This window comes from Ochotona princeps, chromosome 2 (assembly GCF_030435755.1).
Source record: "Ochotona princeps isolate mOchPri1 chromosome 2, mOchPri1.hap1, whole genome shotgun sequence".
NCBI classification, from domain to species: domain Eukaryota; kingdom Metazoa; phylum Chordata; class Mammalia; order Lagomorpha; family Ochotonidae; genus Ochotona; species Ochotona princeps.
The window spans coordinates 22,770,849-22,793,948 of NC_080833.1; the positions used below are offsets into that span (position 1 = coordinate 22,770,849).

The 23,100-nt window shown below is 55.8% G+C and overlaps 1 protein-coding gene across 2 annotated transcripts; it reads left to right on the top strand.

Moving 5' to 3' along the window:
* Positions 1 to 466: 466 nt before the first annotated feature.
* On the top strand, positions 467 to 19,310 carry SERINC2 (serine incorporator 2). Of its 2 annotated transcripts, none has more exons than XM_058660821.1 (10): positions 467 to 541; positions 10,071 to 10,232; positions 11,272 to 11,462; positions 11,887 to 11,966; positions 12,288 to 12,425; positions 12,976 to 13,145; positions 15,016 to 15,106; positions 15,322 to 15,463; positions 17,714 to 17,935; positions 18,911 to 19,310. In XM_058660821.1, the coding sequence occupies exons 1-10, from the start codon at positions 482 to 484 to the stop codon at positions 19,044 to 19,046; spliced, it is 1,392 nt and encodes a 463-aa protein (XP_058516804.1). In that variant the 5' UTR covers positions 467 to 481; the 3' UTR covers positions 19,047 to 19,310. The 2 variants fall into 2 exon arrangements, with proteins under 2 accessions (XP_058516804.1, XP_004591703.2); XM_004591646.2 differs by lacking the exon at positions 467 to 541 and adding an exon at positions 2,508 to 2,694.
* The last annotated feature ends 3,790 nt before the right edge of the window (positions 19,311 to 23,100 follow it).

The window sequence follows — 23,100 nt, forward strand, 5'->3', positions numbered from 1 at the left end:
AACTCTAATTATCCTACATGCATATTTATAAGGTCCAGCCTCAGTCCTACTCTGTAAATGAATCAGAAGCAGGAAGTGGAGGCCAGTGTAGAGACCGAGGCCCAGGGGACAGGCGGCTCAAATTCAGGGTGCGTCTGAGTCCTCATGGATAGCAGGATGGTGAGAGAGACAAGGGCGAGCGTGGGTTGGGAGGTCCTGGGGCAGTGGGGTTCCAGGCAGGGGCTCTTCAAGCACCAAGTTGAAACAGGTACACGCCAGCAGGTGGGAGACTCTTTGGTGTATCTGACCTAAGAACCAAAACCTGCTTCCTTTGGGGACCAGGAGATTGGGTGAGCATTCAGGCTGAGTGACGGGCACTGGCCTCTGCAGCAGGTTCAAGACTGGGGGATAGGTGCCAGGCTGGTTGATGCTGCTTGATCCACGGCATGCTGCACGGTCCCTTTAGACAGCCACTACAGAAACGACTCTCTCCATTTCACAGATGCGAAGTGTAAGACTGAAAGAGGATGAGTCACCAGGACAGAGCTACCAAAGCAATGTGGTGAGTTGGGGCAGCCTGAGCTGACATTGCGGGGCATTGTGTGTGTGGGGGGGGATGTAGAAGCCCCAGTGGCCCTGGTGTCGGCCTGGCAAGTGATACCTTTACTCTGGAAGTTTTCAGTTCATGACCGGGGTTGGTTTTCTTCCACACCAATCCCTCCCTGCTCTCAGGCACAGCGTATTCTTTTCTTGGGTGCTCCCTATATCAGGAGGGAGGGGCTGGAGTATGAGAGGTGCAGTGTGGTCCTCCTTCCCCAACCCAGGACAGCATTAGCACAATTGGTGCCTGTGACCAAGGACAAGAGTCCCAGGTGCCACTCCTCTGGATCTTGGGACCAGAGCACAGGAAAATTTGGCTCCTGGGGCAGAAGTATCCAAGGGAGCTGACTTTGAGATGGGGACTTCAAAGAGGCTGACTTCAGGGTGTCCCGTGGCTTCTGGCATCGGTGACTGCAGGGTGGAAGGTGACTGGGTGCGGGGAGCTGTTTGGGGATCAGACAGTTGGTCATAGCAGAATAAGGAAATTGGTAAAAGTTCAGCATTCTTCCTGCACTTACTGCCCTCCTGTGTGGCAGGCTCTCTGACCTGTGCCCAGGGCAGGAAGGGGCAGCCAGAGAGGAATTAAACAGTCCTAGAGTCTCCCAGGGGACTCCAATCAGGGGACAATAGAAGGGAAAGACCTTGGGCCCTGCGGCATGGCCTAGCGGCTAAAGTCCTCGCCTTGGACGCCCTGGGATTCCATATGGGCGCTTGTTCTAATCCCGGCAGCTCCACTTCCCATCCAATGAAAAAAAATTAAAAAAAAAAAAAAAAAGAAGAAGAAGAAGGAGGGAAAGACCTCCACTCCGCAAGCAAAGCTGTAAGATGCCAGGAGCAAGCCTTGGAATCTGGGTCAAGGCCACACCAAGCGGCTTGCCAGCTCTGTCCCTTTTGACCCAGGTGGCCTGCAGCCACTATGGTGACCATTGTAACCATAGCTAGTGTGTATTCAATGTCCGGGGTCCCTGGAGATGTTACTTGCCTTCTTGGAACCTCAGTTTCTTCATCTGTAGACTGGGATGGAGTGAGGAATGATTCTATTTCCCCAGGCTACCGGGAAAAAGCCCGGTGCACGCTGGAGCTTTGCAGGGAGGCTCATGTGAGTTGGAAAACAGAAAAGCAGGAGTAGGTTGGTTTTCCTCAGGGTTGGGAAAGCCACTGGGAAATAATGAGAAGTCTTTGAAGGGGAGAGCGGGAATAGGAGACGGGCCTGGTGTGGACAAGGATGTGGAGGAGGGAAAGTGTGGGGTGGGGTGTGGAGCTGTCCTGACACAATTAGTGGCTGAGCCTGGCGTCCTGGGACGCGCCCAGCCATGCAGTCCAGCCGGATTTCTGGCCCCCGGGGCCAGCTGCGAGGCCGGCAGGTAGCATCCCTGACATTATCTGGTCTGGAGTTGGTGGAGGAGATGGCTGGCGGGTGAGGGGAGAGGAAGGAGTTACACCTCCCAGCTACCCCAGAAGTGGGTTGGGAGTCTAGGAATGGGACCTCCTTCGTTCGAGACCGGGTTTTGGACATTCCCAGGGATGGGAGGACCAGGTACCAAACCAGAGTGGCCGTGGAGAGGGCGTGGCCTGGACTGCTAGAAATCTGTACCGTTTGAAGAGAAGGTGGAGGGAGGATGAGCAGGCTACTGATGTGAGGCTGGGGTCCTGTAGGAGACAAGATACCACGGGGTTGGCATCCATCCAGCACCTGCTCATTTTGCACGACCGTCCCTTCCCTTTGCAGCTGGGGAAACTGAGGCTCAGAGAGGGGAGGTGACTCCCCTGGGGTTCTTTACCAAATTTCTTCATCGTGCAACACCTACGTGTTGAGCAGGGGCTCCACGCGTTCAGCGGTGGGACCGAGTTATTCGGCTAGTAGCGGTCCTGCCTCTACCATCTCGCCCCGCGCACCTGTCTCAGGTGAGTCAGCGGAGGCACCGAGAGCCGCCGGAAAGTGTCGAGCGGCTTCGGCAGGTGGGGCGGGGCCGGGGCCGGGGCGGGGCCCGAGACTGGGAGGGGCCAGTCACCGGCACCCAGAGCTCGACAGGATCCCGAGGCCCGAGGCCCGCGCCCCACGCCCCGGCCGCCGCCATGGGGGCCTGCCTGGGGGCCTGCTCCCTGATAAGCTGCGTGAGTCCCAGCCCGGCGCCCCGCGCCTCCGCACTTTTCTGATCGGTTTCCTCCAAACTTGTCTTTCTCGGCTAGCGCCGGGCTCGCCTCGGACCCCTCCGGCTCTGGGCGCGCCCCGTAGCCACCCGTTGGGTGCCCTCCCCTGGTGTCACCGTGCGCGGGGAGGGGGTGGAATGGGCGTCCTGCCGAACCCCGGGGATGACCGAGGCTCGGGGCTGGGTGCGGAGAGCACTGCGAACCCCGTCCCCGCGCGCCCAACTTGGTGGTGGGAGTGGTTCTCGGGGCGCGCCTCTCCCCGAAGCGCCCACTCTTTGTGTGACCGGCCGGTCCCTGGTGCTGCGCGCCCCTCTGTCCTTCTGTCCTTCTGGCCGTAGATCTGTCTGCCCGTGTCCACCTGGCTCGGTTCGCTTGTTCCTCCAACAGTCTTTGTCCGTTCCTCGCCTCCGCCTGCGTCACTGTCTGACTCCAGAGTTCGGAATCTGGCTATCGGTCCAGCCGCGTCCCGAGTCCTGGTCTCCGCCTCCTCGACAGGGGATCGCTAACTCTCGGACACTTTTCCCGCAATCTCCAGACCCCACCCCGGCTCACAGCTCGCGGGTCGTGGAGGGATTAGGGGAAGCTGCGCTGGGCTGGGGAGGGAGCCCCCACCCGGCCTTCTTCTCCCACCCTGAAATGACATCTTGCGGTGCCACCCCGGTGTGGGCAAAATTTTGACTTGGGAGATCAGGAATTGAGGGAGGTTTGGATACGCAGAGGGGAATGCCTGGTGGCCTGGGCTGGGGACCTGGGGGAGGGGCGGCCAGCACAGTTGGGGCTGCAGCCAGCACAAGGGAGGGGCGCCAGCCAGACCCCAGCCGGAGGCCCCTCTCTTCCTTTCTCCCAGCCCTCTCTCCTTTCCCTCCTCCCCTCATTAAATCTAAGGTTCTTTCAGGAAGCCCCTCCCCCACGGGCCCCACACAAAGAGGCTGGGGAGCCGCGAGGGGCGCCAGGGCTGCGGAGGAAAGCTCGGACTAGCTTTCCTTTGTCCCCGACTTGCGGGCTGAGGAGTGGGCGTGGGGAGAGAGCTGCCTTTGGTAGCCCTCTTCCAGAACGAGATGAGCGCAGAGGGTCTGTGGTGTGGGTCGAGGGCCAGTTCTTGTCCTGAGTGAGTGAGCCTCCAGTTCCCATCAGTGAAGTATGTGTGTGCACATGTGTGCTTGTGTATGTATGTGGGTGTGCGTGTGCTTATGTATGTGCCTATGAATGTGTGTGTTTGAGTGTATGTGAGTTGTGTGCGTGTATACAGAAGGCACTACCAGCCTGATTTGTCCCTGCCCAAAAATTCAAGATTGGGCTGAAGCTGTGGATTGCTTCCTGAAGTGTATGTGTGTATGGGGGGGTTGTGCCCCCGTGGACTAGATTTCCACCTCCTGCACCTGGGCAAGACGCAGGCCCTGCTGGGCTGGCCTAGGAGAGTGGGCATGAGAGCTGACCCACCCAGCTCTGTGCCTTGGTCTCTCCATCTGTGAGGTGGGACCAGCGACACAGCCTCCCTCCGCATGCTGTGGGGGAATTAACGCTGTCCCTACAGGGAGTGGGTGGTGCACACCGTGGGAGCTGCTGTTATCAAGGAAAGGAAGGTGGAGAACTGCCCCAGGGAGGAACACCAAGCCAAGGGCAGGGCTGAGTCATGAAGTCCCCCTAGGCAGAGACCAAATACTCAGGTTATAGAAGAGGAAGATGCAGCCCAGAGAGGCCAGCCCACTGGTCTGATGCTGCACAGCTGATGGGTGGGAGCTGCACAGTTGGGAGAAGGATCCGATTCCTGGGTCCGGCTTCTATCCACACCTTCCCACCCTCCCCACAGCCAGGTGACCAGAGGGGACAGGGCTGATTCAGGGCTGGGCTGCAGGGGCGGGAGGTAGCTTAGTGAGGATCTAGGCTGTGTAAGCAGCCTGTCCTTTCCTCGCCTCCTCTCCTTGGTGCTGACCGAGCCGGGCGCTGGTCTGGGCCACTCAGCTGTGCTGTTTCGCTGTTCTCCCTCCAGCTGTTCCCCACTGGTGTCCCATGCAACAGCTACCGCTGACCGCATCCCCACTGCAGGACTAGGACCTGGGGCATAAGGCACTACGTGGGTTCTCTGTGCATTCCTTCCCTTCTCTCAGATGGTCCAATTTCACGGATGAAGAGGCCAGATCAGAGAGGGCAGGCAAATGTCCAGGATCCACACAGGACTGAGTGGGGACCAGCAGCACTGGATACCAGTAGCATCCTGGTCTAGGGGAAATGTCTAGGTGTGAAGTGCCCCTTGGGAGGACTGTTTGTGGCTACACAGACTGCTGGGGAAGATGCTGGTACCCTCCCAATGGTGGCATCTTGGCATCTGCCCATTGTGTCTTACAGCTTTTATGAGGGGCCTTGGAGGTTCAGGGTTCACTATAGATGGGTGTCTGCTGAGGCCTGGCCTGGCCCTCTGCCTCTCTGTGTCCCTCCCTGCACAGTCACATTGTCTGTGAAGTGGACAGGCTCGGGGCCCTGCCCCTGGCATGCTGCGAGGACGAACAGGGACAGACAGAAGCCTGGCAGCCCAGGTGGCATGCGAAACTGCTGTGCGACAGCCACTCCAGCAGCACCCAAGGATGGGAGGCAGCTCTGGCCACACGTGAGGAATTGGTGAAGTTGGCACAAGCCAGGACTACTCTCTGGCTGTGACATCTGGGCTCTGGGCTGCCTTGCTCTCTTGTCCCAGGGTCCCATTCTACAGAAGAAGAAAGTGAGTTTCAAGAGAGGTGGAGGTAGGGAGAAACAATCAAGATTGTGGTGCCAGCTGACAGAGCCCACATGAGGACCTGTGACGCCGCACCACCCCGGGGCAGTCAGCGGGCCTCCGTGGGTGTGCCCAGCATCTGGCTTGATCCCAGCGTGGCTCAACCACTTTCGCAGTGGCACGTGCAACCGTGTTCTGGCTTTTGCCTTTAGATGGTGACAAAGCACACATCACAGTCCTTTAGTCTTCAAGGGGCTTGTAAAGAACGTCAGGAGGCAGGCTCACTGAACATGGCCATGGAACGAATGTGCTGTGGGCCTACCTGTCCCAGGTGAGCCCGTTAGGAGCAAGGACTAGCTGGTGGGGTGAGGGGTGGGGTGGAGTGCCAGGGCTCATGACTGCAGAACCCGCCTGCCTTCTGTCCACAGTGCCAGTTCTCATCTTGATTGAAAAGAGCCCTGACTCCCTCTACTCCCTGGGGCACCAATGCCACTCTGATCTCTCGTCCATCCTGCAGCCCAAGTCATCTTTTTAAAACTGCCGATCAATGATATTCCTCTTTTGCAATGATTCCCCACTGCCCCCGGGGATAAAGTTCAGGCTTACTGGCCTGGGCCATGGGGAGCTTGGCTGCTAACTTTCATTGCCACTCTAGTTGCTTCCTCTCTCTCTGGGCAAGGGGAGGTCGCTGGAGGTCGTGTGCCTTGTCTCCTGGCTTCCTGTCCTCCCTCACTGGCTTCTTTCTCTGAAGAAACTGTGGTAAAATCTCCATGACCCAAGGGTGTTGTCACAGCCCTTTCTGGTGACCTTAAGGACAATCGCCTGGCTGCGATGGTGTCACCCCCGTGCAGCTCCACAACTCTACCGTCGTCACAGACTGACACTCCCCTTGAGCAGTAACTACTCCTGTTTTTGCTTTTCTCCCTGTGGACCTGGTCATTTGTGGTATCCTTCTCTGCCTCATTTTACGTTACCTGACGTCCTCAGGGTTTTTCTGTGTTGTGGCACCTGTTGAAATTTCCTCCCTTTTGAAGGCTGAGTAATATTCCTCTGTGTGTGGACACCACGTTCTGTTTATCTATTCAGCCAGCAATGGAGTGCTTCGTTGCCATGGCTATCATGGCTGTCATGGGTTCTGACTTTCCCCAGCTGCTGTCCCCAAGGGCATGTGGGACAGGAGGGGCATGGTTGGGCTCTCAGGGTATGGCCAGCTGCAGGGTCTGTGTCGTGAACCCCAGGACATGTCACTCAACAGCCTGGCGACTTTTGTCTTGTCTTACCCGGTACCATGCCATGAGCTGGACAGTTAAATCATTTGCAGTTCCTTGACATTCTCTGAATGCCATGAAACCCAAAGCTTTGTGCCTACTTCAGCTGGTTTATTCTTCATTGAAAATTGGAAGAAGTTTATAAATGTCAACTGGGTTCCAGTAGCTCACACACTATCTACTGTATCCACGTCAAGTGCTTCCTCCTCCTTGCCCCACTGGGAGAGGAATGCTCACCAGGGGGACTGTGACAGGTGGATATGCACAGGGATATTCTTCATTTCCCTATGGGGATCTCTGTGGGTCTGCGCATTGGAACCCAGCTCTGTCTACACTCCCATGGGTTGGGCTTCCTGTAGGAGAGGGTTGGAGGAGCTGCTGCAGAGATGGGAGGAAAGAACCAGGGGGTCTGAACCTTCCTAACGTGCCATGGAGCTGGTGAGCAGGCCCTTGGAGACGGAGCCTGCGGTGTCCGGGGTTGGGAGTACATGGATTTTGATCCTGAAGAGCAGGAGCAGAGGGAAGGCCCAGCTCCCTGTGTGTGCAGTGGACGTGGCGACACGGGCAGGGTCAGGGTCTGGGTCCCTGGGGTGTGATCCCTGAGTTCCATGCTGTTTGGCCTGCTTGGTTCCATCCCCCATCCCCCAGGGGTGTTTGTAAGTTAAGTGAGTGTGCTCAGTGAGGTAGTGGAGGCTGTGATGGAGCCTGGCCATGCACATACACCTGAGTTCATTTGCTCTGTGGTGTGTCCCCTGCCTCAGTTTCCCCATTCATAGATGAGAGGGCAGTGGAGATGGGAGGCTTCATGTATAGCGCTCACCACAATGCCTGAGACTGAGCAGGCTTGCACAAATGGCAGCCGTCACCTAAGTCCTTTGGGGCCGTAGTTGACTAGCTGTGAGACCCCTGGCAAGCTTCATTGTTAGACATCTTCTTTATTTCTTTTATAAGGCAGAGGGACACAGAGAGACAGATCATCCATTTGCTGGTGTGCTTCTCAAATAGCTGCAACAGCCAGGGATGGGCCAAGCCAGAGCCAGGAGCCAGAAATTCTATCCTAGTCCCCTACTTGGGTGCAGGGCCCCAAGCACTGTGGCCATCCTCTGTTGCCTTCCCAGGCACATCAGCAAGGAGCCAGATCAGAAGTGGAGACACCTTCAATGTTGGTGTCCCAAAATGGCTTCCTGACTGCTGTGCCAAATGCCTGCCTCTCTGGCAGTGTCCTTTATTTTTGTAGAGTGTTGTTTTATGTATTTGAAAGGCATACTTAGAGAGAGGGAGAAAGACAGCGGTCTTCCATCTGCTATTTTCATTACCCAAATGGCCACAATGGCCAGGACTGGGCCAGGCTGAAGTCACAAGCCCAGAGCTTCTTCCAGATCAACATGGACACAGACACCAAGCACCTGGGCCATCCTCTGCTGCTTTCCCAGGTGTGTTAGCAGGGAGCTGGACCAGAAGTGGAGCAGCTGGGACTTGAACCAGCACCTCTATGGGATGCTGGCATCACTGGTGGTGGTTTAACCCACTATAACACAAGTGCTGGCCCCTAGCAACTCTCTTGACCTCGCTGGTCTTACTTTCCACATGGAACATAGTAGGGGTACTAACCTGCTATGTCTGATAACCAGCGCTCTGCAGTCTCCAAACACCCCTTTCCTTATCCCCTCAGACCTCCTCCCTGATCCTAGAGGAAGGCCACAGTTAGGAGCCAGGGCTTGAGTTGCAGCAGCAAGAGATTACCATAAGCTCTTGGAAGGGCAGACATTGTGCTCCAGCAGGTTAAGCCACTGCTTGCCTCGCCCATGGGAGCGCCATTTTGAATCCTGACTACTTCACTTCTTATCCATCTTCCTGCGGATGTGCCTAGGAGGCAGCAGCTGAAGGCTCAAGTGCTTGGGTCCCTGTCACTCACGTGGGAGAGCTGGGTTGCATCAAGGGCTCCTGGCTTTGGCTTGGCCTCGCTGTGTGTTGTGGGTGTTTGGGGAGTGAACCGGCCAATGGGGAGATTTCAGTCCCTCTGTTCATCTACGTTTCAAGTAGATGGAAATAAACATAGAAAAAAGAGAGAGAGAGAGAGAGAGAAGAGAAGAGACATTGCTAGATGTGACCAATGGCAGTGATCTGGGTTATACGGTTTCCATTTAATTCCAGAAGCACTCACTTAGCCTTTGTGCTGTACTTGACCTTGTAGTTGGAGGAGCGGGCTAAGAAAGCATGCCCAGCTTAGGGGAGAAGACAGAGGGAGACAGATGGTAGGAACCCCAAGGAGAGTGTGCTGTGGGCCTAGGGGACAGACCAGAAAAGGGGGGAGGAGGTCACAGGAGAGCAAGGGACTCTGTTCAGCCAGCTCTCCTCACGATGGGTCGTTCAGCACCAGTTATTTCTATACCTCCAGCAGCTGCCATTCCTCCTGGGAGGAAAACCAGGGTCCTGCAAGGTGTGGTTCTCTGCTTCTGACTGTGCCTGCCCTTTCCCAGTCAGTGCAGGGGAGCTCCCTGATAACTTTCCTCCCCATCGTGCCTGTGAGACCCCCGTCCAGCACCCATGGCACCCAAACCCCCCATGGAAATTCTGGGAGGGTGGGGAACTGGGGCTGCTTAAGGGGAGAACTGCCCTGGACCAAATGGATTGGGAAGGGGATGCTGTTTCCTCAGAGCCTGGCTATGGGAGGGGACTCAGTGAGTTGAGCCACCTTTGTGGGCCCTGGTCTGTGGACCCTGGGATGGATTTCAGTCCAGGAAGCCTGACAGTTTGCCCTTCGTAGAGTGCTGGGGAGGGGAAAGGCTAGACTGCCACCTGCTGTCTGCAGGTGGCATAGTCCCAGAGCGGGAAAGGGCTGCTCATGATTTCCATTCATCAGCTGATGTGTGCTGGATATTTTGCCAAAGCCTTGATATTCATTTAGTAGAGAGTCTCTGAGCTCCTGTGTGCTGGGCATGGTTCCCACACTGGGATGCCAGTGCCAGTGAACAAAACAGGGACCACCTCGTGGGGGAGAGGTTTAAATCACTGCTTATTACTAGTCCCCTGCTGTTTTTTTATTTTTATCTTTACTTTTTAACCACTCTCCCTTCTTTTGAGTAAGAAAAAGCTTGATTCTAGTGCCCTCTCTGCAAAGCCACAGTCTTCCTCGAGAGGGACCAAGGTTTGACCCTCATTTGGTGCTCTGTGACCCAGGCTCTGGGCTTCCTCAGCCTCCCCCTCGGGCTGGGAAGCCATAAAGGCTAGGGCCATAAAGGTGGGCACAGGCTGCGAAGGCCGTGGGCAGGTAGTAGGTGGGGTGGAGAGGCTGCGGCTCTGCTGGGCAGGACTGGAGGGGGCGGGGCAGAGTGACAGCGCAACCCCCTCTCCGTCCATAGGTGTCCTGCCTTTGTGGCTCTGCACCCTGCATCCTGTGCAGCTGCTGCCCCTCCAGCCGCAACTCAACCGTGAGCCGCCTCCTCTTCACCGCCTTCCTCTTCCTGGGGGTGCTGGTGTGCATCATCATGCTGAGCCCCAGCGTGGAGAGTCAGCTGCACAAGGTGAGAGGCCGGGGCTGAGGGCAGGGGCAGTGATCTGGAGGCCTGGAGGGGCCAGGAGGGCTCAGGGGTGGGAGTGGCAGGAGGCTGCCTGTTCAGCTGGTGGCTGGAATGCCAAAGCTGCTCTGGATTTGACAGCTGACCAGGGGTTTGAGTGTCTCAACAATCTAAGGGTGAATGGGCAGGGTGAGGGAGTTGAGCCTCATAACGGGATGATTCTTCTTCTTCTTCTTCTTTTTCTTCTTTGTTTTGAAAGACAAAGAGAGAAATAGGGAGAGAGAGAGAGAGAGAGAGAGAGAGAGAGAGAGAGAGAGAGAGAGAGAGAAAGCTTGCATCTACTGGTTTCTCTAAATGTCTGAAATGGCCAGGGATTGGTCAAGGTGAACCCAGGGGCTGGGAACTCAGTCCAGATCTCTCATGCGGGTGGCAAAGACCCAACTATTTGAGCCATCACTTGTTGCCTTTTAAGTGTGTTAGGAGGGAGTTGGGTGGAAAATGGAGCAGCCAGGTCTTGAACCGGCATCCATACGGGATTGTAGGTGTCCCTAGTGGCTATGCTATAACTGCTCCAACCACCCTTTCCTCCCGGCCCTGGACACCTCACTAATCACTCCAGCCCAGGGAATGGTCTTCCTGCCTTGGAATTAACCTTTTCAGCTCCTGCACGGGGCTGGCAAGTGCCTCTCCCATGGAAGCGGGAGTCTGTGTGCGCCCCTGGGGAGGTGGTGGCGATGCGAGTGCTCACTCCTACAGTCAGGAGTGAGGAGAGGGCCTGCTCTGCTGTTAGGAGTCAGGACAGGATCCGGCTGCAGACTGAAGAGGCTGAGGAGGTGGAGGAGGAGGAAGGGGAGGAGGATGGGAATAGACAGGAGGGAGCCAGTGTGAGCGCCATCAGCAGGTTCCGGGGAATAGCTGCAGCCCAAGGCTTGGTGGGAGTGGGTGGAGCTGGGGGGAGCATGGAGGTGGAGGCCACTGGAACCCTCCTGTCCAGGGAGGGACCTGGTGGGTTGGGACCATCGGGCCATCCTGTATGTCTCCACAGCTGCCCTGGGTATGCGAGGACGGGACCGAGGTCCCTGTCGTCCTTCAGGGACACATTGATTGTGGCTCCCTGCTAGGCCACCGCGCCGTCTACCGCATGTGCTTCGCCACGGCAGCCTTCTTCTTCCTTTTCACCCTCCTCATGATCTGCGTGCGCAGCAGCCGGGACCCCCGGGCGGCCATCCAGAATGGGTGAGGCAGGGGGCATCTCCCTCCGTCTGCACCCCAGGACCCTGCCTCTGATGGCTCTCCGCACTCCTCTGCCTGTCTTCAGGTTTCCAGACCTGCAGCCACTGAACTCATGAGCGTACAGCAACCTATTTCTCAGATGTAGAAACAAAGCTCAGAAAGGGTACCAGCAGGCCTGAGACATAGCAGCACTTCAGGGACGCCCTAGCTAGCTAGAACGCAGGTGCCCACTCTGCCCCAGCATGCTCCTTCCCTCTGCCTCTCGGGGTATTCCGAGGGTTGGGACAGACTTCGAAGCCCCCTTACATCTTCAGGAAGCCCCCCCCCCATTTGCCTTTCCGAGTTTCTGCTTCCCAAGGGAGAGGCCCTGGACTTTCATGTCCCTTCTCCCACTCAGCTTCCATCTCCCCACTTCCTCCTGTTGTAGGTTTTGGTTCTTTAAGCTCCTGATCCTCGTGGGTATCACCGTGGGCGCCTTCTACATCCCCGATGGCTCCTTCTCGAACAGTAGGCAGGCGGGGGTGGGGGAGATGCTGCGGGCAGGGGGGCAGCTGTGGGGGCGACTCTTGGCTATGGTACACACAGGCTGCTGGCTGCTTCCTGGTCTGCCTGCCACGGTGGGCTACTGCTGGGCGTCACGGCCCTGGGTGGGCTTGAAGCAGCCCCTGCCCCACCTGTGCTTGGCCAGTGGCTTCCTGAGGCCAGACTGGGCTCCATGTGCCCGGAGGAGCTGGGATGGGTGGATGAGGGACCGGGGACTCCCCAGTGCTGCTGCTCCCCCAGGGGGCCTCCCCGCTTTATCGTCCTTCCCTGCCTCCCCGCCCACAGTCTGGTTCTACTTTGGCGTCGTGGGCTCCTTCCTCTTCATCCTCATCCAGCTGCTGCTGTTCATTGACTTTGCACATTCCTGGAACCAGCGGTGGCTGAGCAAGGCGGAGGAGTGTGACTCCCGGGCCTGGTACGCAGGTCAGTGCTGCCCCGCCCCAGCTTCTTGAGGGAGGGATTGACGGGTCCCTGAAGCTGGCAGGGGGCCTGAAGGGTCCTAGAACATGAGCTGTGCAAGGCAGCTGAAGTGGGACACTGGGAGGGGTGGCTGATGCTAGGCAAGCCCTGGGCACTGGAAGAGAGCTGACCTGGTCAGGTCCAGTGGTTCCCATGGGAACCATCAAGTGCAGCCCAGACCACCTCTGGCTGATGTGAGAACCCCAGGGGCTCCTGCCGGGGCCACTTGGCTGTGCTGCGTAGGGTGAGGCCTTCATGGGGCCACTAGGTCCCCACCCTCTTTGAACAGGTGGGGCTCCTGCACATAGAACTCTAGCTGAGCTGTGTTTGCAGCTCGGCTTCTGCCAGGCATGGCCTCCTTGTCCATGCTGTTACTATCACCTTTTTACAGTGGTGGTGTTGGGGGGTGGGGTGTTATTTCAGGGTGGTGGGGGCACTGACATCACCCGGCGGGCCCCTGGAGGGGAGGGTGGGGGTCCTCCTGACCCAGCCACTCACAGCCCCTCCCATGCAGGCCTCTTCTTCTTCACCTTCCTCTTCTATGCATTGTCTGTGGCGGCCGTGGCGCTGTTCTTCATCTACTACACCCAGCCCGGCGGCTGCTACGAGGGCAAGGCCTTCATAGGCCTCAACCTGGCCCTCTGTGTGTCTGTGTCCATTGTTGCTGTCCTGCCCAAGGTCCAGGTGAGCCTCTCAGAGGATGGGACTTTCTGCAGGGAGCCTGACCCTGGAATGAGTCTGGGCTTTCACACCTGCGTGCTGGGTATCTTTGGAAAAGTGTCGTAACCTTTCTGAGCTCTCTCAAAGGTGAAATGGGGAAATGGCACAGCCTGTGGGGATTTAGTCTCAGGAGTGAAGTCTTTTCTGAGCCCTTAGCGTGGTTCCTGACATCTGGCCATCGAGCTGTCACGAGCGGGTGTTTCTTATTTCCCTCTTGACATTAGTTCTATTTGTGGTTATTTCCATCATGTTTATTTTTACGCTAATATTAGGCACTTCCTGAGCAAAAGGTCCTGAATATCTCAAGAGGTGTTGATAAATTCAATTCTACTTTCAATTCAATTCAATTCCACTCCTGGACTGTCTGAAACAAAGAGGGGAGAGGGTCTCCCAAAGTAATCTCATTCCAGAGGAAAGTATCATTGGTTCCCTGTGAGTCCCAGGTACCTGAGTTAGGGATCCCAGGCATTTTAGAGGTAGCTTAGGGGATTTTATTTAAAGGTTTATTTATTTATTTGCAAGTCAGGGTTGCACAGGGAGAGGGAGAGGGAGACTATATATCAACGTCCAGGGCTAGGCCTGGCTGAAGCTGGGAGTCTGGAGCGTCTTCTGGAACTCCCACGTGGGTGGAAGACCCAAGCACTTGGAATATCCTCCGCTGCTTTCCCAGGTGCATTAGCAGGGACCTGGATTGGAAGTGGAGCAGCCAAGTCCTTTTTTTTTTCTTTTTTAAAAAGATTTATTTTTATTACTAAGTCAGATATACAGAGAGGAGGAGAGACAGAGAGGAAGATCTTCCGTCCGATGATTCACTCCCCAAGTGAGCCGCAACGGGCCGGTGCGCGCCGATCCGAAGCCGGGAACCTGGAACCTCTTCGGGGTCTCCCACGCGGGTACAGTGTCCCAATGCATTTGGCCATCCTCAACTGCTTTCCCAGGCCACAAGCAGGGGGCTGGATGGGAAGTGGAGCTGCCGTGATTAGAACCGGCGCCCATATGGGATCCCGGGGCTTTCAAGGTGAGGACTTTAGCCGCTAGGCCACGCCTCCGAGCCCGCAGCCAAGTCCTTAATTGGTGCCTCTATGAAATACTGGCATGCCACGTGGTGGGGACACCTTGACCCCAGCTCATCTTCATGGGTTTTGAGAACAAAAGTAGAGCCCTCCTTTCTGGTCAGAGAAGGCTGAAGCCAAGAGATGGTGATTTCTCTGTCCTGGGTCACACAGCAGTTGGTGATCAGGTGGCACCTACCTGGGCCCAGGGCCCTCCTCCAGAGGTCAGGCCCTCACAGTGAGGAAGAAGAGGAAGGTTAATTATGATTGCCAACAGTTTCAGGCATCTGTCCTGTCATTTGGTCCTTGGGCCATCAGAATTCCCACTTTACGGGTGAGCAGCTGGAGGCCTGGAGGAGTAGAGACATAGCCAAGGTCACAGGGCTAGGGAGTGGCCGAGGTGGGCGAGCAGCCTGGCGGGCTGGCTCCTGAGCCTGTGTGTTCAGCTGTGGACATCCACGCTGATGTCCAAGTGTGTGCGAAGGGCAGAGGGTGGGGGCGACAAACACAGTCAAGTCCTTGCATGCACCTTTTTGCTATGGCTGATGACACGGTGCCACACCCTGGAGAATTACAAAGAAAGGAGGCAGAAGATCAGGGGTCACAACAGGCTGTACGCAGGCACGGTGGGAGCCAGGCACGCCAGGGAGAGTGAAGAGAAGAAGGAATTAGGACCCAGCAGAGTGCTAGCTGGCCTAATGGGGTGGGGAGGGATGTCCTGGAGTGGCTGGTGAAAGTAGCCATCCCCTATCTGGTCTCACCGATTAATGTTTTTTTTCCAGGATGCCCAGCCCAACTCAGGACTACTGCAGGCCTCGGTGGTCACACTGTATACCATGTTTGTCACCTGGTCAGCCCTATCCAATGTCCCCGGTGAGTTTGGACCCTGGGTGCCTACTGTCACTGCAGAGCCAGCCCTGCTGCAGCCCATGCTAGACTTGATCCTCTGTCTAGGAGCTCTCCATGTTATCTGCTAGGGGTCTCAGCTGGGCTCAAGGGCACTAGGTGGGTGCTGCTCAGCCTCAGTGCCACCTTGCTCCCTGGGCTCAACATGCCTGAGCTAAGTGTCCCTGTGTCCCAATCCTCAGACCAGAAGTGCAACCCGCACCTACTGACCAGCTTTGGCAATGACTCGGTGCTGGCAGGCCCTGAGGGCTATGAGACGCAGTGGTGGGATGCTCCGAGCATCGTGGGCCTGGTCATCTTCATCCTGTGCACCCTCTTCATCAGGTGCGCCCGGGGGCAGCGGGGGGAGGGGTTTCTCTCTGGGAAGGGGACCATGACTGGCCATGAGGGAAGGATGTGGGAGCTGCGGCATCACACTGAAAGGTGCCCTCAACAAGCAGCACATGCAGCCCCTGACTCCTTCAGAGGGGATAGTGTGGGTGGGCAGCAGAGTGGGCTAGGCCCTGCCACCTGACCCAGGACCTCTTCCTGCATAGCAGGCTGCTGTTCCCCAGCTCAGCTATGTGCATGTGGCTGTGGGGTCAGGCTCTTTCTGTGTGCCTCAGGGTAAGTGAATTGGCCTTTTTGAGCCTGTTTGCTTCTCAGTAAGAGAAGGGTGAGAACCTGCCTGCTAGTGGAGGTGACTGGAGCCGCACGATCTCCCGAGAGGGCAGCTCTCCCAGTGCTGTCAAAGAAATGGATTTATTTTCAGTTGAACAGCAGAGAGAGAAAGAGGTGAAGAGAGAGATTTTTTTTCCCATCTGCTTGTTCATTCACTTCTCAAATGTTCATAACAGCCAGAGGTGGGTCAGGGACTTGGTCTGGGTCTTCCATGTAGGTGGCAGGGACCCGAGCACTGAGCCATCACCTGCTATCTCCCAAGATGTGTTTTCGTGCATAGAAGATGGAGATGGGACTTGACCCTAGGCACTGATGCGCAATGCAGGTAGTGTCCTAACAGCTGCGCCTCATGCCACCAAGCATGAGAACATTTTTAAATACTCAGCAATGTGGACTCTAGCGTGTACCTGCGTTTGAACCTGGCATTGTTACTTACTGGGTGTGTGATTCTGGGTGGGTCACTGAACTTGCCTATGCCTCAGTTTCCTTATGAATAACATCGGGATAAAAAATGGCACCTATCTCATTGGGTTGTTGATGAGTTAAAACAGTGAGCAAGGAACTTGGTGGGTAGGAGGTATCTGAAACGTGTTTGCTGAACAGCTGAACGTTCGCATGGCTGCACAGATTGGAACGGCTCTCACCTGAGCCTGTGGGTCATGACCATGGGTGAGGGTGTGAATGGAGTTTGTGCACTCAAGGGCTGCTTCCTGGGGCCCCAGTCTGTGCCTTCCACTCTCCCAAGGCAGTGCCTTTTCCCTCACAGCAGCATGTCTGCCCACAGTGCCCTGAGCTAGAACATTCAGGAGTGGTTTTTTTGACCTTTTCCAAAGCATTTTCTCCAAGTCCAGTCTGAGCAGTTCACAAACATCACCTGAAAATGCCCAATTTCCTCCACCATGGTGCCCACCCTTCTTACCTTTTTTGAAATCATAATAGTTTATTTAAAATCGTAGGGACCTCAAACTGCCAAAGGTTGCTGGGAACCTCCAGACTTTGTCATAGTCTGGCTTAGGAAGTGGAGGCAGGACTTGACTTTACCATGACCGATCCTGATTCCTTTATGTCAGTCCAAACTTGAAGGGAAAAGAGACAATGGGTGAACAGAAATCCATCCTTCTTTTCCTATAAGCCAATGAAAGGACGACTTATACTTAGTAGCACATGAGCACTGCTACTTAATGACACGGTGGTGCCTGGAGCACCTGCTATGGTGCTTTGCAGGTGTCTTCCAGGGTAGCAGAGGAACAGTGGCTGTTTATGTAGTAAATGCTCCGTGTCAGGCATGGCCCATCATTATTCTAACTAACCACCTAACAGCCTTGACAAAGAGGTGCTGGTACCCTTGATTTCTTTATGGTTGGAAGGCAGAGTTACAGAGGAGAAAGGGAGTGAGAGAGAGAAATCTTCCATTTACTGGTTCATTCCCCAAATGGTCACAATGACAGGGGCTGAGCCAGTCTGAAGTCAGGAGCCAGGAGCCTCATCTGGGTTTCCCAAATAGTTGCAGAAGCGCAAGCACTTAGGCCATCCTTGACTGCTTTTCTAGGCACATTAGCAGGGAGCTGGATAGGCAGTGGAGCAACCAGGATCTGAACTGGCACCCATATGGGATGCCGCCTCCACAGACTTAACTTACTATACCATGGTGCTGGTATCCTTGATTTTATAGATATGCAATCAGAGGCTCAGAGAGGTTAATGTCCTGCTCAAGGTCACACAGGAAATAAAGGCACAGTTGAGAGCCAGAGCAGTTGGTTCACTCCTGGGTCCAGGGCTGATCCACAAGGTCATTGGTGTCCGAGGCTCTGAGACCAACACTCCAGCTCATGGGGTTTCTCTGCCCTGCCACTCTCCAGCCGTCCATGTGGGCAGCAGCGGCCCTGACTGCCCCTCTCCCACCCTGCCCCACAGTGTGCGCTCCTCGGACCACAGGCAGGTGAACACCCTGATGCAGACGGAGGAGAGCCCAGCCATGCTGGAGGCCACGCAGCAGGAGCAGCAGCAGGTGGCGGCCTGCGAGCACCGAGCCTATGACAACGAGCAGGATGGCGTCACCTACAGCTATTCCTTCTTCCACTTCTGCCTGGTGCTGGCCTCCCTGCACATCATGATGACACTCACCAACTGGTACAGGTGCGTGGATCCTGGCTGGGCCAGGGCAGAGCCTGGTGCCCAGGGGATGTACCTCACCTCTCCTCTCCTCTCGCCCCTTTCTGAGCTTACCTGATGGCCTGCTTGGGGTCTGCATGGCGCCCTCCATGGCACTTGTCCCTTCCTGTCCCAGTGTCCCTGTCAACCCTCAGCTGCTGCCCCTTTCAAGAATGAGAGAAGTGGAGCTTGCTGGGTGCAGGGCTGGACCCCTCCAGGGGTGGTGTAGGATCACAAAGCAGGGGTGGATCACAGGCCAGATTTGGGATTCAGAATTGCAAAGTCCCGCGGTCAACAGCAGGAGTTAAGAGATCTAGGTTTGAGATTGGGGCCATGCAGAATCGAAGGTGTCCACATGACTTGGGACTGTGGTGTTTTGTAGCGTGCACACATGTATACACACAGTGCATTCACACACATGGATATAGATACACATGTGCACACTCAAACATTCACACACATGCACATACCGTATTCACGATGCACATTGGCACACATACACTTGTACACACTCACATGTGCACATCACATTCACACATACATGATCCACATCATTTGCTTAGAACTGAAGTTAGGAGTTGATATGTCTAGAGTTGAAATGACAAGATGAAAGGGCAGAAGTCAGGGTACCAAGTTCAGAGGCCAGCACTGAATTACAGGACCCAAGGGGCAGAGTCAGGGTTCAAGGTCAGAAGCAGAATAGTGTCAGAAACTCCAGGGTCCCAGAGTGAGCTCACAGAATTAGGATTGCAAGGTTAGGGACCAGGAGCCAGGTCACAACTTCACAATCTGGAACTGAGGTCAAGATTGAAATTGAGGTGAGGGTCAGTGGCATGCCCAGGGTCACAAGACCAGATGTCAAACGTGTTGATGAGATACTAGCATAAGGGGGGTCACAGCTGGGTCACAGGGCTGGGCACAGCTCGGGGCTGAATTCACAGGGCCAATACTGTGTTGCAGACCCGGTGAGGCCTGGAAGATGGTCAGCACGTGGACCGCTGTGTGGGTGAAGATCTGTGCCAGCTGGGCAGGGCTGTTGCTCTACCTGTGGACACTGGTGGCTCCCATGCTTCTGCCCAACCGGGACTTCAGCTGAGGCGGCCCCATGCAGACTGCCACAGAGCCTCGGGGCTCGGGCACAGCCATTCCCCCGGCCCCCAATGGCCATCGGCCAGGCTGAGCCCCGCCCCATCCCACCTCCAGGACTCTCCTCTGACCTGACACCATCACTCCCATTCTAGTGCCTTCTGGGTCAGAGAGGCTCACTTCCGAGCCCCGCCTCCTGCCACCCTGCCCACCCTGCCCCCTTCTGACTACTTCCGTGGTCCAGCCCCGAGATGCTCACTCCTGCATCCCCAGGGCACACCCACCCTTCCTTCCCAGCCACATGTGCCTTATGTAGTCTCTAAGACTCTTTCCAATAAACAAGCCGCCAGGCGTGCCTCACATTCTGCAGAGTCCATTGTGTCTGCGACCAGTGAGGGATGGCGTGGCATGCTGGATCTGAGGAGGCCATAGGTGGGTTGTGGGGTGGGAAGGATCTTGGGGCGTGGTGAACCATAGCTTTGGGGAAGACAATCTGTGGATCAGAGAAAGAAAAGGGGCCTGAAGGCTTGGGGACCAGCAGGGACCCTGCACAGGGGTGGTGAGGCCAGAGCCGGGTTGGGGAAGAGGAGGGCTGAGACAGGACACCATGGGCTGGCCTGGAGACCCTGTTCCCAGTGCCCATCTGAAGTCCTGCCCACCTCCCAGCCACCTCCACCTTCCTCCTGAAGAGCTTGGCATCACTGTGGCATCTGACTGGGATAGGGACCCTGGCCAGGCAGAGAGCAGGTTCAGCCAAGCTTTGAGGCCACCAAGCTGGTCAGATTGGCTACACCATGGTGGTTGTGAGACCTCCTGTGGGCCTGGATGTGTCCTTCCCTGCATTCACGGAGTGGGCACAGAATGGGCATTGTGCTACCCATGGCCAGGCTGTTTGAGGTGCATAGAGCAGCTCTCTTGAACGTCTGAAGCAGTGGGTCCTCAGTGAGCTGCTCGATGCCCATATGTAAGAGGCACAGTGGTGCAGGTGGATGGGCAGGCTCCTTGCCAGGGCCCTTAGAATGCAATCCGTTGCCTGCAACCCTTTCACCTCTCCACTGTCATATCATGAAAAGGGCTGGCCAGGGACACAGCTGACTTTCAAGGTCTCCTGGATTGTGGGGTGGGTACAGGCAGCACAGGGACTTGTGGGATCACTGTGTGACAAGGGGGACCCCCTTGTGACCGATGACGCATCAGTAGAGGTAGCAGGTGCATGCCAGGGTGTGGGGTCCAAGTCTGATTGGAAATGCAGTGTGTAGGGGTGGTGGGCAGTCCAGGCATGACACTGGGAGCTGAGGGCTGGGCCTGAGATGCACAGGTCCCTGGGGACCACAGAGGAGGCCAGACAGTGTCCTGTGGGTAGCAATAGCAGTGCTGAGGGTGTGAGCAGGTGATGGAAGTCCTGCATGGTTGAGGGTGGAACAGAGGAGTCCCTGCGTAAAAGGGGCAGAGGAGGAACTGATTGAAGAGCCAGCACAGCCCGAGGGGTGGGTATCTGGGGTGGGCCCTGTGAGCACCCCCGTGCCTGGGGCCTTCCTGAATAGCCCCTCTGCCTGTGTACATAGCTGTCCATCTACCCAAGAGTAGCCGTTCACCCTCTTACTGCCTGAGCTGCCAGAGCCGGCAGGTGGAGGGGCCAAGATGACAGCTGACCTTGACTGAGAACCTGCATGCCCGGCACTGACCCAGCCTCCCCCAGGCACCATCTCTTGTTGTTTTTCTTTTCAATGATTTTCTTTTCCTGGCTTGATAAGGTTTGCATCATGTCAGGAACCTTCTTTTTCTTTATTTTCTACTCTCTTTATGCCTTTTATCTGTTTTTAAAAAACATTTAATTATTTTTATATGAAAGACAGTGTCAGAGAAGGAGAGATAGAGAGAGTGAGAGATCTCCCATCTGCTAGTTTGCTCCTCAAATGGTTGCAACAGCCAGAGCTGGGCTTATCTGAAGCCATAAGCATCGTTTGGGTCTCCCACATGGGTGCAGGGGCCCAAGGACTGATCATCCTCTGCTGCCTTTCCAGCCATCAGCAAAGGAGCTAGATTGGAAGTGGAGCCATCAGGACCTGAACCTGCACCCATACAGGATGCTGGAGCTGCAGGTGGAAGCTTTGCTTGCTATGTCATGGCACTGACCCAGGGAGTTTTTAGAAATAATTTATTTATCTATTTGCACCTCATTGAGAAGACTTTGACACTGAGACAGGGAGAGACAAAGGTCTTCCATCTTTCTGGTCACTCCAAATACTAATAGCAGCCAAAGCTGGGCTACGCTGAAGCCAGGAGCCAGGAACTCCATCTGGGTCTCCCATGTGGGTAGACAGAGCCCCTACCACTTGAGCCACCACCTGCTGCAGGAAGGTAGTTTGGATACAGAGGAGCTGGACTCGAGCCATACACACTTGGATGTGGCACGCAAGTGTCCCAAGCAGTGACTTCGCTGCTTCCTCCAGATGCTTTCCTGGTCATGTACTATCTTATCCAACTCTTCATCCCCACCACAAGGAAATATCCATGGCCTCATTTTACACATGCAGAAATCAAGACAAGGAGCTATTTGTGATTCATCCAGGGTCCACGCTACTGAGGGCTGGAGCCCAGACTTTGGAGACAGTCTGGGCAACACCCAAGTCACACTGTTTTGGGCTGCCTGCTGTATTCCAAAAGCATGGACTTTAATTTGCCTACACTGCATTCAAATCCTGGGGTCAGCCCCTTCAAGGCTGTGCAACCTTGCTAGGTCAGGGGTCACCGCCATGGGACATAGTCAGGACACCTGCCAGGGCCTGGCCTCCGTTGAACTCCCAGCTGCTTGGTGACCCTTGAGCTTATGCCTGCCTAGACAGAGGAGTGCTGCAGATGGGCACTGGCAGCCTGCACCTGCACCACCACCCTTGGTCGGCGGTTCCTGAAGGACCATGCCCAGGTTGCAGGTCCTACTGGGGACCTCAGAGGCAGGTGCCCAGCATGGGCGGACCCCGAGATGAAGCCCTCCCTGGGATTCAGATCATAGCTCAGGTGACACTGCAGACCCTATTCCTGGGAGCTGCCTAGCAGTCAGGCCATTGCCACTGGCACTCAAGGTGACCTTGGTCAAGGGCTCTGAATCTTCTGGCCTGGCTTCTCCTGTTAGTAAAATAAGGGATGAGCCTGTTTCCCTTCTTGGACAAATGGCCTTGGGGGTTCTGGCTCTAGTAAGGGGAGTTTTCTTCTCAGGTCCCAAAGGCTTCCTATCACACAGAGGCACGGACACACACATCCATTCACACATGCCACCAGGGCTCCGCATGTGCATACAGCAGGGGCACATGGGTACATCCTGACAGTCACCAGTGATGCATTTGAGTTTAGTCCATACAGATCCATCAACCCCCTTCTCCCAACCTTGTGCTATCTATCCCAGGGCCGCAGATGATTTTTTGCTTGGAGCTAGGGTTCTGGGCATGATGGGTTTGGCCAACTGGACACATACAAACACCAGAAGGCAGAAGTGAGATAGTTTTGTCGACAGGCACCATCTGGAGTTGCCTGTTTTCTTCTATGGCTGTGGCGATGGTCTGGGTGGTGGGTTTGTTTGTACAGATTGTGGCAGGCACGGTGTGGTTCCACGTGCGCACGCGGGTTGTGGGGGCTGCAGCAAGGGTCTCCTGCTCCCTTGGCAGCCTGCTTCTGGGGTGAGTTGTGGAGGAGCCTCTTCTGAGGGCTTTGACCTTCAGATCTCTCCGCGGTTTCACAGTGTGTGGAGGCCTATACTAAACTCCTTCCTGTTTTAACGAACTGCAGTCCTTCCTACTGTCCACACCTAAATCCTCCATGTCTTGGTTCAGACGTCCTGCCCCCCAGGCTGCGCTCAGTCCCCAGTTAAGTGCTTCTGTTTCCCAAAGCCACCTCCTCAGGGTCCGTCTCGGCCTGGACTATCACCCACCTGCCTTCACCTTGGGCCGGTGCCGTCTCCTGGTTCTACTCATGGTACTGGGGATAATGGCCATCACACGATGGCTCAAAGCAGGGCTAAGACATAGTCCAGAAACACCCCTAACTGGATCAGCATAACTAGATCAGGT

What these genes read in the sequence shown, in the direction of transcription:
- SERINC2 (XM_058660821.1), top strand. Translation starts at nt 482, where the DNA reads ATGCGAAGTGTAAGACTGAAAGAGGATGAGTCACCAGGACAGAGCTAC. An exon ending in TGGAGAGTCAGCTGCACAAG is followed by an intron (nt 10,233 to 11,271) that starts GTGAGAGGCCGG and finishes ATGTCTCCACAG; the next exon opens with CTGCCCTGGGTATGCGAGGA. An exon ending in CGATGGCTCCTTCTCGAACA is followed by an intron (nt 11,967 to 12,287) that starts GTAGGCAGGCGG and finishes CCCCGCCCACAG; the next exon opens with TCTGGTTCTACTTTGGCGTC.